The following is a 15,437-nucleotide window of genomic DNA, read 5'->3' on the forward strand; positions in this document are numbered from 1 at the left end:
GTCCCGTGTGGAATTTCTGACCTGGAAAAAGATGTATTACGAGTGCATAGACGGAGAGAGAGAGAGAGAGAGAGAGAGAGAGAGAGAGAGAGAGAGAGAGAGAGAGTGGGTGGGTGAGTAAGTGAGTGCGTTCGTGTGTCCGTGGATGGGTGAGTGGGTGGGTTGCACGCGTGTGAGCGTGGATGGGTGGATGGGTGGGTGGGATGCACGCGTGAATTGTATGGGTGGGTGGGTGGGTGGATTACACGCGTAGAGAGGATGGGTGGGTGGGTGGGTGGATGGGTTGCACGTGGATTGTATGTGTGGGTGGGAAGATGGATTGCACACGTGGATTGTATGGGTGGGTGGGTGGGTGGATTGCACACGTTGATTGTATGGGTGGGTGGGTGGGTGGGTGGTTTGCACGCGTAGAGTGGATGGGTGGGTGGGTGGATGGTTTGCACATGGGGATTGTATGGGTGGGTTGCACACGTGGGTTGTATGGGTAGGTGGGTGGATGGGTGGTTGGATGGGTTGCACGCGTGTGCGTGCGTGGATGTGTGTGTGTGTGTGTGTGTGTGTGTGTGTGTGTGTGTGTGTGTGTGTGTGTGTGTGTGTGTGTGTGTGTGTGTAAGTGTGTGTGTGTAAGTGTGAGTTCACATGTGCAAATATGCGACTGAAATTTTACGTACGTAGAGTTTCCGACTCCAAATTAGTGTCTAGCGATTGGAGAAACCAGTAGCAAAACAAGACCAACATGCTGGTCTTGATAGTCGATTTGCGACTTTATTTAGGTCGTGACATCACGGAGTATGCTTTGAAAATGTGGTCTCAGGTATAGAGAAGATATTAGAGTTGGTGAGAGAGAAAGAACACATTTCGTCGTTCGACGAAATAGCTGCCACTCTACAGGAATTGTTTCCTTCAATGCATGGTGTTGTTGTAGGTGAGGATTGAAGACTTGTCAGGATTTGATTTGATCGCAATTGTGCCTGGTCTTCTTTATACTAATAGTTTTCTTATGAGAAAAGTAGCCTAATTTAGAGTGTGGTAGACACTCCTTTCTTTCCAGGGACGTATCCACAGGCATCTTCTTCTCTGTTGACTCATATGGTACGCCAAAAGAAGAGCAACCCCCGCTTCAGCATCGTCACTGGAGGAAGACTTGGCGGGTAGCTGTTTGTTTACATTCACTTCCCATCAGGGCGCCAACTAGTTGATACTTTCCAGGCGCTACGTGTGACACTTTCCGACCAGATGGGATGAGTCGGAAACTCTACCTAAGTAAAATTTCAGTCGCAAATTGGCACGTGTGAACCCGCCTTAAATGTACAACAGTGTGACATGGACTATTGATTTGATAATTATATGAATTGTAATTTTATTTGTTTATCTTTCCTAATATTATATCCTGAAAGAGACGAAGCAAGTTACTCACGCACTTCGTTCTTCAGGCCCTGCAAGTTCACTCCGGACCCCCTGGGTGCCTTCCCGTGAGTCCGTGAGTGTGTTTGAACAATTCAAGTGCTTTATGAAGCGGACAATAAGATTCTGGTAACAGACAACATTACTTTTTACAGTGTGACTCATTATTAGGTTACAATATAACCATTGATCGCTGGCAACGTTGTTCACCTAGAACACAATAACGTTCGCGGCAGCCGCCGCGGCCGCCTCCGCCGTCAAAGATGTTACTGATGTATTTTCAGAAAGTTTTTTTTTTTTTTTACGTATTTGCGATCTCTTTTGCAATGTTTGTTACTCTACTTAATGTTCCCCCTTTCCCCCTCGAAAAAAAAAAAAAATTCCCACAGCTCCCCTAAGATTGATTGTTGGTGATGGGAGGCGGCATAAGGTGAAAACAATCATAACTTGAAAACTATCCATTTGTGACAGAAGCGATGCAGAACTTCACTCAATCCACTACGTCTCACCAGAGAGAGAGAGAGAGAGAGAGAGAAACATACGGTAAGCCACATGAGAAAATCGTTGTTTGGGCGAAAGAATAAACTGACCGAATCATGTTATCAGTACCAATAGTATAAAACATGGGCTTGACTTCTTCGTAATAATAAATAATAAACTTAATACTACTAATAATAATAATGATAGGTAAAAATAATAATAACAATAATAATAATAATAATAATAATAATAATAATAATAATAACAATAATAATAATAATAATAATATATAATAATAATTATTATTATTATTATTATTATTATTATTATTATTATAATTAAAATTATGATAGTAATAATAATAATAATAATAATAATAATAATAATAATAATAGCAATAATAATTTCTGTCATTTTTCTCGAACCAGTGTTACTTCATCGGAAATCCCCCAAACCTGTGGAAGTAAGATAGCCTTGCTATTGGCAAGATTTACGATATATATATATATATATATATATATATATATATATATATATATATATATATATATATATATATATATATATATATATATATATATATATATATATATATATATATATATATATATTTTTATCTATTGTCCATTTTTTTAATATAATGTTGCATTGTCTTTTCTTACTAAAAATGAAATGTCTTTATAGTATACATCATGCAGAGTATAATGTGAGTATGGCCTCATAATTAAGGATTGTCCGGCAAGCCTACATCTGCGCCGCATCTCCGCTACATTCAAGAATCTAGTTGAAGTTGCACGGATTTATAAGGGCGATTACAGTGACAGATCGACACTACTTCCACAATGCTGGCATGAGAAACACACTTGAACACTCGGCCAATATTCTCTGCAGTGACTGAGTGGCCTGTGTACGTACAGAATCGTGGCGAGCCGCGAGAGAGCGAAGCGTTTCAGATACCTGTCTCAGTCTTATTATGCACCATAAAGCACAATATCTTGATTTAGTTCTATATTATATTCAACAATCAATCATGTGTTTTTGGTGTTATTTACTTACCATATCTAGGAGTCCTGGCGAGATGTTTAGGCACAAAATTCATCATTACAAAGGGCGAGTGTGTATACCAAGCTGTTGTACGTTGTTTTCGCTGGCGACGTAGAAGACTTTCTATACTGTGACGGACTGAGTTTGTTGGCCAATGGCGAGTTTTGCTTTTGTATCTCATTTCTTTACTAGCTCCTTGTAATATTTAGCATTTGAAATCGTAAACATAATTATCTAGAGTGTATTCAATAAATGATCTTTTTTTTAATGTTACAGTAATATCAATTATGTAATTATGTTTCATTGGGTCTGACAGTAACTGACTGGCGACATTTGCTTGTTTATTGGACGACTACGGTAGTCACTATAACTTTGTTTTATTATTCGTTACAGTAGTTCAAGCTAAACCTTATTTCTAAATAAGTTTATCATGACTTGTTCTTATTTTGTGATATATTCATTGGATGTAACTTTGTAATTTTCAGCAGTTGAATAAAAATTAACAATTTCAATAATAATAATAATAATAATAATAATAATAATAGTAATAATAATAATATTATTATTATTATTATTATTATTATTATTATTATTATTATTATTATAATTATCATTTTTATTATTATTATTATTATTATGAATAATAAGAAGAAGAAGAAGAAGTACTCTAAAATCTACTCTATAGGTTGACTGGTAGAGGTCAGGCAGCTGATACGGGTGGGATGGATCATGGAAAGCTGTCAAGACCAACCGACTGAACGTAAACACTGATTCATGTCACGCTTTTTGGTGCAGCCAGTAACAGCGAACACCAGCTCTGCCATGGTACCACCACTACTGACTGCCACGTAACACATTTACAGAACATTAAAGGTGAGGTACAAATTATATATCGGTAAATTTGCAGTTTCACGATAACTTATTTATTTCTCCTGGGTTCCTATTGTTCATAGTCGGAACAATTTCTGTGAATATTATATATCCAAGGTAGCTCCTACAGACTATGCAGATAAGTCAGCTGTAAAATTTAATGATAAATTGTGCACACAGGGTACAGAGACAGCCACGTGTATGGCTTATTGCAGCTTTCCTCATTGTCTTTGATTTTATTCTTATATTTGTTTAGACTTTTCAAAACCTACAGCTAGCATATGGAGAATTCATGGAAAGCCAGTGCATACATGGATATTCTTTTATTGTGTATATAATAAATATCTGGATGAATACATACAAATTTCATCTGGTGATTATTTATAAGATGAACAATTATTGGTCCCTCTGGAAAAATGATAATGCCATATTTCAACACTCATTCTGGTGAACATTGTGCATTTCACTCTTATTACTTAACTTCTAGTAAGCAAACACTAGTACACTGTAGGATGTTCCCCTGTACACAGTACCCGATGATAAATAGCGAGGCAGACAGAGAGAGAGAGGCGTCACTCACTATATTGGGTCATACAAGGTGCCAGAAAGATAAGGAGCAAACTTGTCAAAGGTATGGAATGGAAATACACCATTCATTGCCAGCGACTGTGTCAGGCCAGGGAAGCCAGGCCAGACCACACCTGACCAGACCTGCCTTCCTTTCCTGATCTGCATCAGTAAAGCATTCACCACTAGCCTCAATGGATTCTGGTGTGCTTTACATATAGTGGTTCATGAATTATAGATTTATCTTCATAGTGAGGTCAACCCTTCTACTCTTGAGCACCTCACATCCTCAGACATTTTTGCATCTTATCTATGCAACTTTTAATTTTTTTTAAATTTTTTTTTATTTATACTATGTAGGCTTTTCATGGGAATTTATGGGCTAAAGGGGGTACTTTTTGAGGTACCTCCTATCTGAAAGCCCACCCGCTAGGAAACCGTTGCCCCAAGTGAGGAAGCCCAACCTACACTTGGACTGTGGACAGGATTCGAACCCATGCGCTTGGAGACCCCGCGGACCCCAAAGCACACATGGTTCCGCTATCTGTGTTTTCAAAGATGTTTTCATGAAGACAGTTTGAGAAATGTAAAGAGAATTTGAGATGAAAGAAAAGACAAAATTTGCCTTATGGTATAATGATGTACATCATCTTAAAAGTAAAGCTTATCTTTTTAAGATCTAACTCATTTATCACCAAATTTCTTTTTTTTTTTCATAAAACTTATACATAAAAAATATCTTTTGCATTGAAACATTCAACAAAATCATGATTAGAATCCTAATCTATCCTGTGACAGTATCACAGTGAAGCAACAAAATGGCTATATATATGCTATGCTATCCTTAGAATATTAGCAACCTGAGAAACCTGAAGACTTGCCCTTTCCTTTTGTTTCTCTGTATTCATCCTTCAGACAAATAATTGTTTCCAAACAGCATCAAATCTTATGTGCTTACAGACTCCCAGGTCATAAATTAAAGGTGTTTGTAACACCACAAAGCCTTCGCCTAGGTTTGCCACTGTGTTGGCAGCCTCAGGGATGTGACTGGTGGAAAACACAGTTGGCACCAGACTTGCACTATCAGGTTATCACAGTCTTTGATCAGCCGTCAACAGAATGCCTCTTGTAGCAGTGCTGTAATCTTGGAGTTCATCAATGTTAGCTCTCAGTAAGGTTGCTGAGGGAAAAGAACAAAATATCAAACCATTTGAGGGTCTATGCAAATTGTTAAGCTTATGATGTGTGTCATATCCAGCTTAATTGTGCTGTGGTGGGTGTGCAGGCCTGTACATGAACACCCTCTGCCTACACCCATTAGGTGTTGTTACAGCCACGTCTCATTCATCCTTGCTGTTTGGCACTTTATTTTTAGTTGTGTATTACTACTTCATAGAAATGTTTTATTATTTACTACATTTAATTGAAACAACAAAGTATGATATCAATAAAACTATGTAATATATCCTGGTAAATTACTGAGTCAGAATGCTTCAGCCTCACTACCCTCTGCTTTGTGATCAGATTGATTTGGATGGTTAACCATACAGGCAACACTCTCCTACAAAGCAATAAGGTGAACATCCTTACTTGATGGTTCTGAAAGTGTTACACATACATGTATACATACAAGTACAGCTTGGCACACTGCCACTAAACCACCAAGCTGAACCCTTGTCACCATGACACAGACACTTGTCTCCCACGACAGAGCAACACTCAGAGTCTGTCATTCTCAGGTAAAAAGCCTCCTGGCCTTTGCAACTCCTCTTTACATACGTGTCTTACAACACATTCATGAAACCACCACGAATATTGTTTCTTTTTATCTCATGAGTATCTAGTACATACATGTAATTTAATGTATTTACATACAAACATATTAGATAATCAAAATGTACATATATTTGAAGTACTGAATCAGGTAAATACACAAGAAAGTACATCAGTGAAGAGTATATACAAAAAACTTCCATACAAATGTTATGGCACTTAAAGAAACTAAAGTATTACTTTTGTATCATTCATTCTCCTCCTTTTATGTATCAGAGATGCACATTTTACAACATAATGTAAGGAATGATGGGAAGGAGGGCATATGAAATGACTCACTTTAAATAAATAAAGATACTATATATTATCATTTACAACAAAGAACAGTAAAATATACCATGTACTACCACTCAACAAAGGTGCCCAGTGCTGCTTAGCAAATGAAACACTACCGGCCTCCCAGGCTGAATTTTGAAATGGCTTATAGCCTGTGTTACTCCCAGAACACTAAGCTGTCCAGCTGCCAATCATCAGCTCCACAGCCCCTAAGCCCATACCATCTGTCCTATTTGATTTTTCAAATGAAGAATACAGTTTGTCAAACTTTATGTTCACATTTGTAGATTAATCCTTAATTATTGTTCTCAGTCAGATAAATCTTCATGTCAAAGTTTTTCTCATTTACTTTCCAGTTATTAGTTTGTATTTCTCTCAGAAATTTGTATAGTGTGTGGTGTGTGTGGCTCAGTGTGCCACGTCAGGGGCCTGTAGTCAGGTATCCGAATGGTATGACTTGTAGGTGTGGGAGCGGCGCTTGTAACCCAGCGTGCAGAACAGCAGCAGTGATGCAATCATGCCAAATAGCTGCCAAGGGATGTGGAGAATAGATCAAAAGATATTTACAAAATTTACTAGGGATGATATCATGCAGTGTATAAATTCAGGCAATATTTAAGAATTGCTCTGGAGATTTCAATCATATACAAGTTACAGTGTTTAACTATATACCTTATTGAAAGAATATTATCATTATGCAGACATTTTTTAATTCATTGTTAACAAATATTCCATCTCTTGCTTCCATGAATGATTATATTCATGGACAGTATTAGTGATACTCTAATGGTTATTCCTTTGAGGAAATTCTTGATGCTACACAAATATGTGCTTTATCTGCATTAAGACATATGATTGACAGGTTGATTTTGCCTTTCACCAATTCACAATGAAATTAAATGCATTTTGGTCACTACATATTGTCACTGCGCCAGGAGTGTTACAGCCATGTCTTACCTGCACAAAGGCAAACACCATGCCGACCAGCCCCACCACATGCAGACGCTCAATGAACCACATCTTGACCTGCACATAACAGCCCACCTGGTACCAGTGGTCCGGCTCATTGGTCCTGCCACAGTCTGCACAACATAGTGATCTCAGTAGTCTTTGCTCACACACTTACATCAGTGCAAAGTACAGTTATACATTGTCATTTTCTCAAGTAATTTATATTCACTAAGATATTGTTGTACATTTAAATTAAATACTATTAGGTATGTGTATGTAATTTCTGAAAATGACAAGATTGCCTTGATTCTCTCCCTCTAAGATCTTAGTTATATTGTATTTACATGCACTGAAATGTGCAAATATGTACTTTCCATAGAGCAAATAAGGTTCTTATATGAGGAAAAAAGTGAATGAGTGAAAAATAAACAAATGACATTGAAGAACATGGTAGTCAGTGTGAGTACCCCGTCTCCCTTGTTGTGGTGGCACCATATGAAGTTCATGAACTGTGATGCTGATAGCACTGTAAAGATGTTGAGCCCTCTGCTCTGACACCTCAGCTTCAGGGACAAGGCTTTGCTACTGTTGAAATGTGCTGGTGTTGAATTTGTGGGGTTGAAGTAAGAGTGTATGAAGCATACCTTGATCTGAAGTGAACTTTGTGTAGCAGCAGGCATGAGGCACCCAGTCCTCCTGTGGCCAGGCTGCTATCTTGAACCAGTCGTTGGGGCCCTCCACACCACAACACTGAGGCAAAGGCAACATGATCAAGAATGCACTTATTCTTGAAAGTTTATAAGGCATGTAGAGATAAAATGAACGCACACAGAGAGACTGATTCTTGGTATGGGTGCTGTGAGTTACAAAGGTTGTCCAGTGCTTCAGAACTCACCCTGTACAGCCTTGAGTTCTTTCATGTGATGCATTTGAATTATCTGTCAACTGAGACCACTGCTGAAGGTATGTGATGTATTTTCCAGTGAATTATTTATAATTACATTTCATGAATTAATATTCCTGTATACTATTTGTATCTTTACTCTTCAAATCAAGTTTTGCATTCATATTGTAATAATGAAGGCTTGCACTTCAATCTCTACTTATTGAACCATTAGAATATATACTTGAGATACTGGGTGTCAATGAAATGGCTTTATTCAAGATAGGACCAATCAGTGATCTTGCACTGTAAAAACTGCATTACTGTATGAAAGAAATGCCTCTCATGCGAGGGAAGAAACAACACTTGCTTACATGAAACTGTGACTGAAGGTGATTCCAAGTGATTGCCACGGCATTGTCAGAGGTCTCATTGAATGACCTTCGAATGCCATCCTGCAGCTCCTTGATCAGTGTTGCTGAGACCTCCCCGCGGAAGGCAAAGGCAAGTGTTCCTGCCACCAACTGCAGCGTGAACACCAGTACCACCAGAATGAAATACTGCAGAAAAGTAGAAATTTGTCAATGTTGGCTATACTGTAACAGGAAATAATTTTTGTTACTTATCATGACTTTCTTGAGTGTTCTCTCTTTCCATATGTTTCTTATCATTGCCCATATCCATGTACAGTATGTATATCAGTATGTTACACTCTGCACCTAACCAAGTGAATATCCAGCTATGGTTATGTATTGTTTTGATAAGATGTTTGACATGTGGCTATAGTACTGTATTTCTATGTTATCCTTTTCTTTTTCCATATCTTGGTTATTATTAGCCATATCTAAGCATATCAGTCTATCAACACTCTTCACTTAAGCAAATGAATTTTATGCAGACAGGATTATAGTGTTTTGATAACAAGTTGTATGTGCATTCCTTTGTGGGATGACTAATAATACTAAACCTTACAGTGATCAGCATGCAGCGACTCTGGAACCAGGCACCACAGCATCCACAGAAGGCCAGCACAAAGGTGATGATTCCTGCCGCCAGACAGAGTGAGTCCGCAGAGATGACAGAGTACTGGTGTAGCAGCGAGGCATATCCCCCGTAGGCCAGACGAAGCCAAATGCCGGCCCCCAGCATGGAACACCCCACAATCTGAAAGGTAGGCACCACTCTGAGTGACGGAGCTGTGAGATGTGGCTTGAAAGATGGACAGGGAGGGTGAAGGTTTTTTTTTGCTTTATGTAGGAGGGGCATCAGCCAAGGGAAACAAGAAGTGGGAAGGGGGAAGAAGACCCAATGAGAGTGCCAGGTCAAAAAAATTCTGTCTTGAAGTTCCCTTTTTGAAAGATCTTAGGAGGAAATATAGAAATAGGCAAGGAGTTCCAGAGTTTACCAGAAAATGAATGAAAGATTGCGAATGCTGGTTAACTCTTAGAGAGATGGACAGAATAAATGTAGGAGTTGAGTGAGACTGTCTGATGTGGTGAGGGAATGATGAGACAGGCTGAAAGGAGGTGTATGGAAAGAGTGAGGTTGTTGGACTGGAGAGGGAACAGTGAGACAGGCTGAAAGTAAAAGGACACAGATAGGAGTGAGGCTGACAGGCTAAATGTCCTGTATCAAGGGTCCAGTGTCACTCTGTCAGCATTCACACGTTTGTTGCTGTCATTCCACTAATTCTGTCATTCTGCATATCATTTACTCTTGACTGATGTTGATATTTGCCAGTGGTGTTGTAGAATTCAATGCCAGAATGTCATGAGAGATGCTTACTGCTGTGTGACATGAAAATATCTCTGCATTTTTAGTCTCTGATCACTGTGGCTTGCCTTCATGCTTAATGGAATGGTCTGGTGCATTTGTAGAATTATAAACCAATACATCCTGTGTGACTACTGCCCACACTGGCTGGCTCTGATCAAGGCAGATTCAGGCTTGAAGAGGACACTCACTCACTCACTCACTCACTCACTCACTCTGATTAGTTAAAAGTTGAGTAAAAAAATATAATACAATCACTCATTCACTCACTAACTCATTAGTAACAACACACTCACTCATTCACCTTAGCTTTATCCTTTGCTATCACACACACACACACACACACACACACACACACACACACACACACACACACACACACACACACACACACACACACACACACACACACACACACACACACACACACACACACACACACACACACACACGTCCCAATATTAAAGTTCTGTGACCCCTAAGGTAATAAGAAAAAAGTAATATTAGGTGGAGGAATTCCCCACCCCGGTTGCTCTGTGGCTTGGCAGGACCAGAGGGAGGACATGACCTTATCTGGGGGTGCAATGGTCTGTCTGTCTGTCTGTTTGTCTGTCTGTTTTTTTGTCTTTGTCATGGAGGTCTCTGAGGGTGCAATGGTCTTTCTCTTGTCTGTTTGTCTGTTTGTATGTTTGTATGTTTGTCTGTTGTGGAGGTGCCTTGAGTATGCAATGGTCTGTCTGTCTGTCTTTCTGTTTGTCTGTCTGTCTGTCTGTCTGTCTGTCTGTCTGTCTGTCTATCTGTTCATCTGTCTTTATGTTTGTCTATCTGTCTGTGTTTCTGTCTGTTAGTCTGTTGTTGAGGTCTGGATGTACAATGGTCTGTCTGTCTGTCCGTCTGTCTGTTTGTCTGTTTGTCTGTTGTGGTCTCTGGGTGTGCAATGGTCTGTCTGTCTGTCTGTGTATGTCTGTTTGTCCATTTGTCTGTCTGTCTGTCTGTCTGTCTGTTGTGGTGGTCTCTGAGTGTGCAATGGTCTGTCTGTCTGTCTGCCTGCCTGCCTGCCAGCCTCTCTCGTGTTAGCTATGTGGATGTATGTTTATGTTTGTTTATTTGTTTTTCTATGTTTGTTTTTCCATCTTTATCTATTTATCATATGTACCTGTCTTTGTATCCATCTTTATGATTTTATTGGTATTTTTCCTTATCTTTGTTTACTGATCTAGTTAGTGCTGTGTTTATGCATATTTATCAGTTTCTAATGTGGTTATCTCTCTCTCTCTCTCTCTCTCTCTCTCTCTCTCTCTCTCTCTCTCTCTCTCTCTCTCTCTCTCTCTCTCTCTCTCTCTCTCTCTCTCTCTCTCTCTCTCTCTCTCTCTCTCTCGTTCATCACCTAGTTATAAACTGTTAAATAATTACCTATACAAAACACCCATATGTATTAATTCTATCAGGGAACTTAAGATCGATAAACAAATCCTATGGAGATCACAGGCTATAGACAGACTTAACCCCTTCTGTACTGTGATGCATTTATACCGCAAAATTTGGGTAGGATTAGACGATTTTCTTTATATATAAGGAAGCGTCTATGGAGTTCTGAAGATTAATAGTCAGTCTTCATTATTCTAATCCCTACAGGAGTTTCTGAAGCTGTATAAAATCACCAACTATAAATAAATGTGAAAATGAAGTGGTTTAACTCCTTCAGTACTGGGACACATTTTTACCTTGAGATTTATGTACGATTAGACCATTTTATTGACATCAGGAAGGGTCTATAGGGGTCAGAAGATTAATGCACAGAGTCTTCACTATTTTCATCCCACATAAGCTTCTGAATCTAAGATATCGCCAAATAGTAAGCAGAATAAATATGAAAAACACGTTATGGTACTGAAGGCAACGATGATTACAGAACCAGAATCTCAGAACCAGTCAGTCCGCTCGTTATTCAAGGCAGGCCGGGGAACGAAGGCGAGCATAACAGTGTGATGGTTGTATAGTGGCCTGGTACACCTGTTGATATTTGCAGGCCACGGTCACTGACTTGCCGCGCGTACTGCCTCTTAGGTGACTCTTATGCTACGATATTTGTGGTGGTGGGTTGGACAGGAGGCAATTGGTGGGAGGTTTATGGATTGTAATAGTGAAGCGTTGACATGAAGGAGGACTGACGTACGTAGCTCATGTTGTGTAGTAATAGTAGTAGTAGTAGTAGTAGTAGTAGTAGTAGTAGTAGTAGTAGTAGTAGTAGCAGTAGCAGTAGTAGTAGTAGTAGTGGTGGTGGTGGTGGTGGTGGTGATAGCAGTAGTGGTAGTGGTGATAGTAGTAGTAATAGTGGAAGAAGTAGTAGTAGTAGTAGTAGCAGCAGCAGTAATAGCAGTAGTATTAGCAGCAGTAGAGAGAGAGAGAGAGAGAGAGAGAGAGAGAGAGAGAGAGAGAGAGAATAGGAGGAAAGTAAAATATTTGGGTAATTAGCAAAAGTTTACCATAGGAGAGAAAGAGAGAGAGAGAGAAAAAAAATTGTGTATGTAAAATGAGAGAGAGAGAGAGAGAGAGAGAGAGAGAGAGAGAGAGAGAGAGAGAGAGAGAGAGAGAGAGAGAGAGAGAGAAGCTGATGTGAAATGTCATACGGCCCGGGGCAGTGTGTTCTCAGGAGCAGGCGGGACAGGACTGGGCGGATTCCTGTGGGTACTGGCCGCCCTGCAGAGAGAGAGAGAGAGAGAGAGAGAGAGGGGGTAGGGAGGGGGAGCAGTTGATGAGTTCCAGACGGCATACACAAAGTACTCCATTTATTAATTTCTTTTTTTCTTTTTTCATTTCTTTTGTTCTTATTTTCTTCTGACGTCAGAAGTGAAAAGAAAATGGTGATTCGTGTTTCTTTTTATATGTAAAGTGAAGTGTTTTTGTTTTTTTTGTTTAGTTTATTCGTTTAGTTTTTTTTTTTCTTTCGAAGTACTACATGTAAAAAATAAAAAGAAGAAAGACAAGGAAAAAAAACGAAAAAAAAAAAAAACAGGAAGGTTCTGATGTGAAACGCAAGAAATTGATTACATACATACAATAGCTACACTGATTACATACAGCACGTAATCTTTTTCTTGTTTTTTTTTTTTTTCCATTGGAGTGAAAAGAAGACACTCGTGAATATGTAATGGGAGTAACTTATTTCTTCCTCTTTAGTTTGTACGTTGTTGAGATACTTATCGATACTTTCCAGGAATAAACTACTACTACTACTACTACTACTACTACTACTAATAATGATAATAATAATAATAATAATAATAATAATACAATAACAATACCTGCCTTCAGCCAAACGTTCAAAGGAAACGAGGCAGGCAGGGAGGCAGGCGGCAGCAGCACACGAGAGAGAGAGAGAGAGAGAGAGAGAGAGATTTTCACCCTAAGCAATGTTAGATAACTGGTTTGATTTGGTTTAGTTTGACTCGGTTTGGTTTGGTTTGGTTACGTTAGGTTTGGTGAATGGTTAGGTTAGGTAAGGTAAGGTAAGGTAAGGTAAGGTAAGGTTAGGTACGCATTATATCTCCATCCAGTGCTCTTCTTTCCCCTTTCAACCCTTGTGTAAACCCCTTCAGCTCTTGTGTTTGTTTACGAGCTGGCCTTCTGACGAGCCTTTCACTAATAAATCACGGGAGAGAGAGAGAGAGAGAGAGAGAGAGAGAGAGAGAGAAATTTAAGATAATGAGGCGCAACATTACGGTCATATGACGCCGAAACTACAAAAAAGATTAAAATAAGAAAATAAAACTAACAGAACAAAATAACAGAGAGAGAGAGAGAGAGAGAGAGAGAGAGAGAGAGAGAGAGAGAGAGAGAGAGATAGGGTGTGTGTCAGTGTATACCAGATCGTACTAACTCTGAAAAAAGATACTGCAACATAATATGGATGAGAGAAAGAGGAGTGTGTGTGTGTATTTGTGTGTGTGTGTGTGTGTGTGTGTGTGTGTGTGTGTGTGTGTGTGTGTGTGTGTGTGTGTATGAACCGAGCAGTGACGCAACAGGATGGCGAAAGAGAGGCACAAGGAACAGGATGTGGAAAATCTAGATAAATGTAGAAATAAGTGAGCGCGCAGGGTTGAAGTGTGTTGGGAGGGCCCGGTGGTGTGTTCAGGGCTGCAATGAAGATAGACGGGCAGTGATGGCAAGTGGTGCTCAGGAGGGAGACAGGAAAGAGGAGACGGTTTTGAGGCGTATATAGAAGGTGCGCGTGTCAGAGAGAGAGAGAGAGAGAGAGAGGGTGGGGGAGAGTTTTTCTGAGTGTGTGTTAAGGAGACTGGTTAAAAGACACAAAAAAGTTAGAAAAATAGTAAATTACTGTTCCTCCGTAAGAAAAAAAAGTATAAAATGTGTGTGTGTGTGTGTGTGTGTGTGTGTGTGTGTGTGTGTGTGTGTGTGTGTGTGTGTGTGTGTGACCGCATTTATTTTATTTATTCATTTATCTATCATCACAAAGTTCTACCACTCTAAAAAGGTGAACTTTTAATAAATAACATTAGATTAGCGTAGGAAGCGTTGAATTCGAATAGATTTAGGTTAACTCTGACATCTATCCTGCAGTACGCGATTCCGTGAGGTGAGATCAGGTTAATTGGGTTAGCGGGGCAGGTGTCACTGGGAAATGAGTTTAATGTGAATATTGTAAAGTGTTATGTTTGTTGTTAGTTCTTTTCACTTGTCTCTGTAATCTTATAAAGCGATACATGAAAGAAATCAGTAATCAAGTTATTAATGGTTAGTAAAGAGATCTGGATTCTTCAATACTGGAACACATTTTTTTCCGTGAGATTTGTGTACGATTAGATCTTATTTTTGACATTAGGAAGGGTCTGTGGAGGTCAGAAGATTAATGGCCACAGTTTTCACTATTTTAATCCCCACACATATGTTTCTGCAGCTGTATAAAATCAAATAGTAAGCAGAATGGATATGAAAACGCGTCATGGTAGTCAAGGCGATTTGAGTTGTAGATAGATGCATGGAAGAGATGGAAAGGAGTAAACCACTTGACGTCACTGCAGTTATAAAGCGATCAATGGAAGGAGTAGAGTCAACTTGTTAGTGTTAGGTTTGGTTAGGTTAGGGTAGGGTAGGGTAGGGTTTTGCTGGGTTAGGTTAGATTAGACTAGGTTAAATTAAGTTAGATTAGGTTTGAGTTGGGTTGTGTTACGTAAGCTTGGATTTAGGTAGGTTAAATTAGGTTGCGACTGGTTAAATGAGGTTAGGTTCAGTTTGGTCTGGTTAAATGAAGTTAGGTTAGGTTTGGTTAGGTTTGTTTTAGTTAGGTTGGATTAGAGAGCCAGCACTCAAGTGGGCCTTTTTTTTAATCTTCTTT

The 15,437-nt window shown here is 39.3% G+C and overlaps 1 protein-coding gene across 4 annotated transcripts in view; it reads right to left on the minus strand.

The window, feature by feature from the left end:
- Nucleotides 1–4,106: 4,106 nt before the first annotated feature.
- Nucleotides 4,107–15,437, minus strand: part of LOC123515433 (tetraspanin-9-like) — a 34,629-nt gene continuing 23,298 nt past the window's right edge. For all 4 annotated transcript variants that reach the window (XM_045273995.1, XM_045273997.1, XM_045273994.1 and 1 more), the window contains 5 exons: nt 9,281–9,472; nt 8,683–8,868; nt 8,070–8,175; nt 7,432–7,556; nt 4,107–7,002 (listed from right to left, as the gene is read on the minus strand). In XM_045273995.1, the coding sequence (XP_045129930.1) occupies nt 6,910–7,002; nt 7,432–7,556; nt 8,070–8,175; nt 8,683–8,868; nt 9,281–9,472 (702 nt within the window). In that variant the 3' untranslated portion in view covers nt 4,107–6,909. The remainder of the gene's footprint in view (nt 7,003–7,431; nt 7,557–8,069; nt 8,176–8,682; nt 8,869–9,280; nt 9,473–15,437) is intronic.

Source organism: Portunus trituberculatus, chromosome 39 (assembly GCF_017591435.1).
Source record: "Portunus trituberculatus isolate SZX2019 chromosome 39, ASM1759143v1, whole genome shotgun sequence".
Classification (NCBI taxonomy): domain Eukaryota; kingdom Metazoa; phylum Arthropoda; class Malacostraca; order Decapoda; family Portunidae; genus Portunus; species Portunus trituberculatus.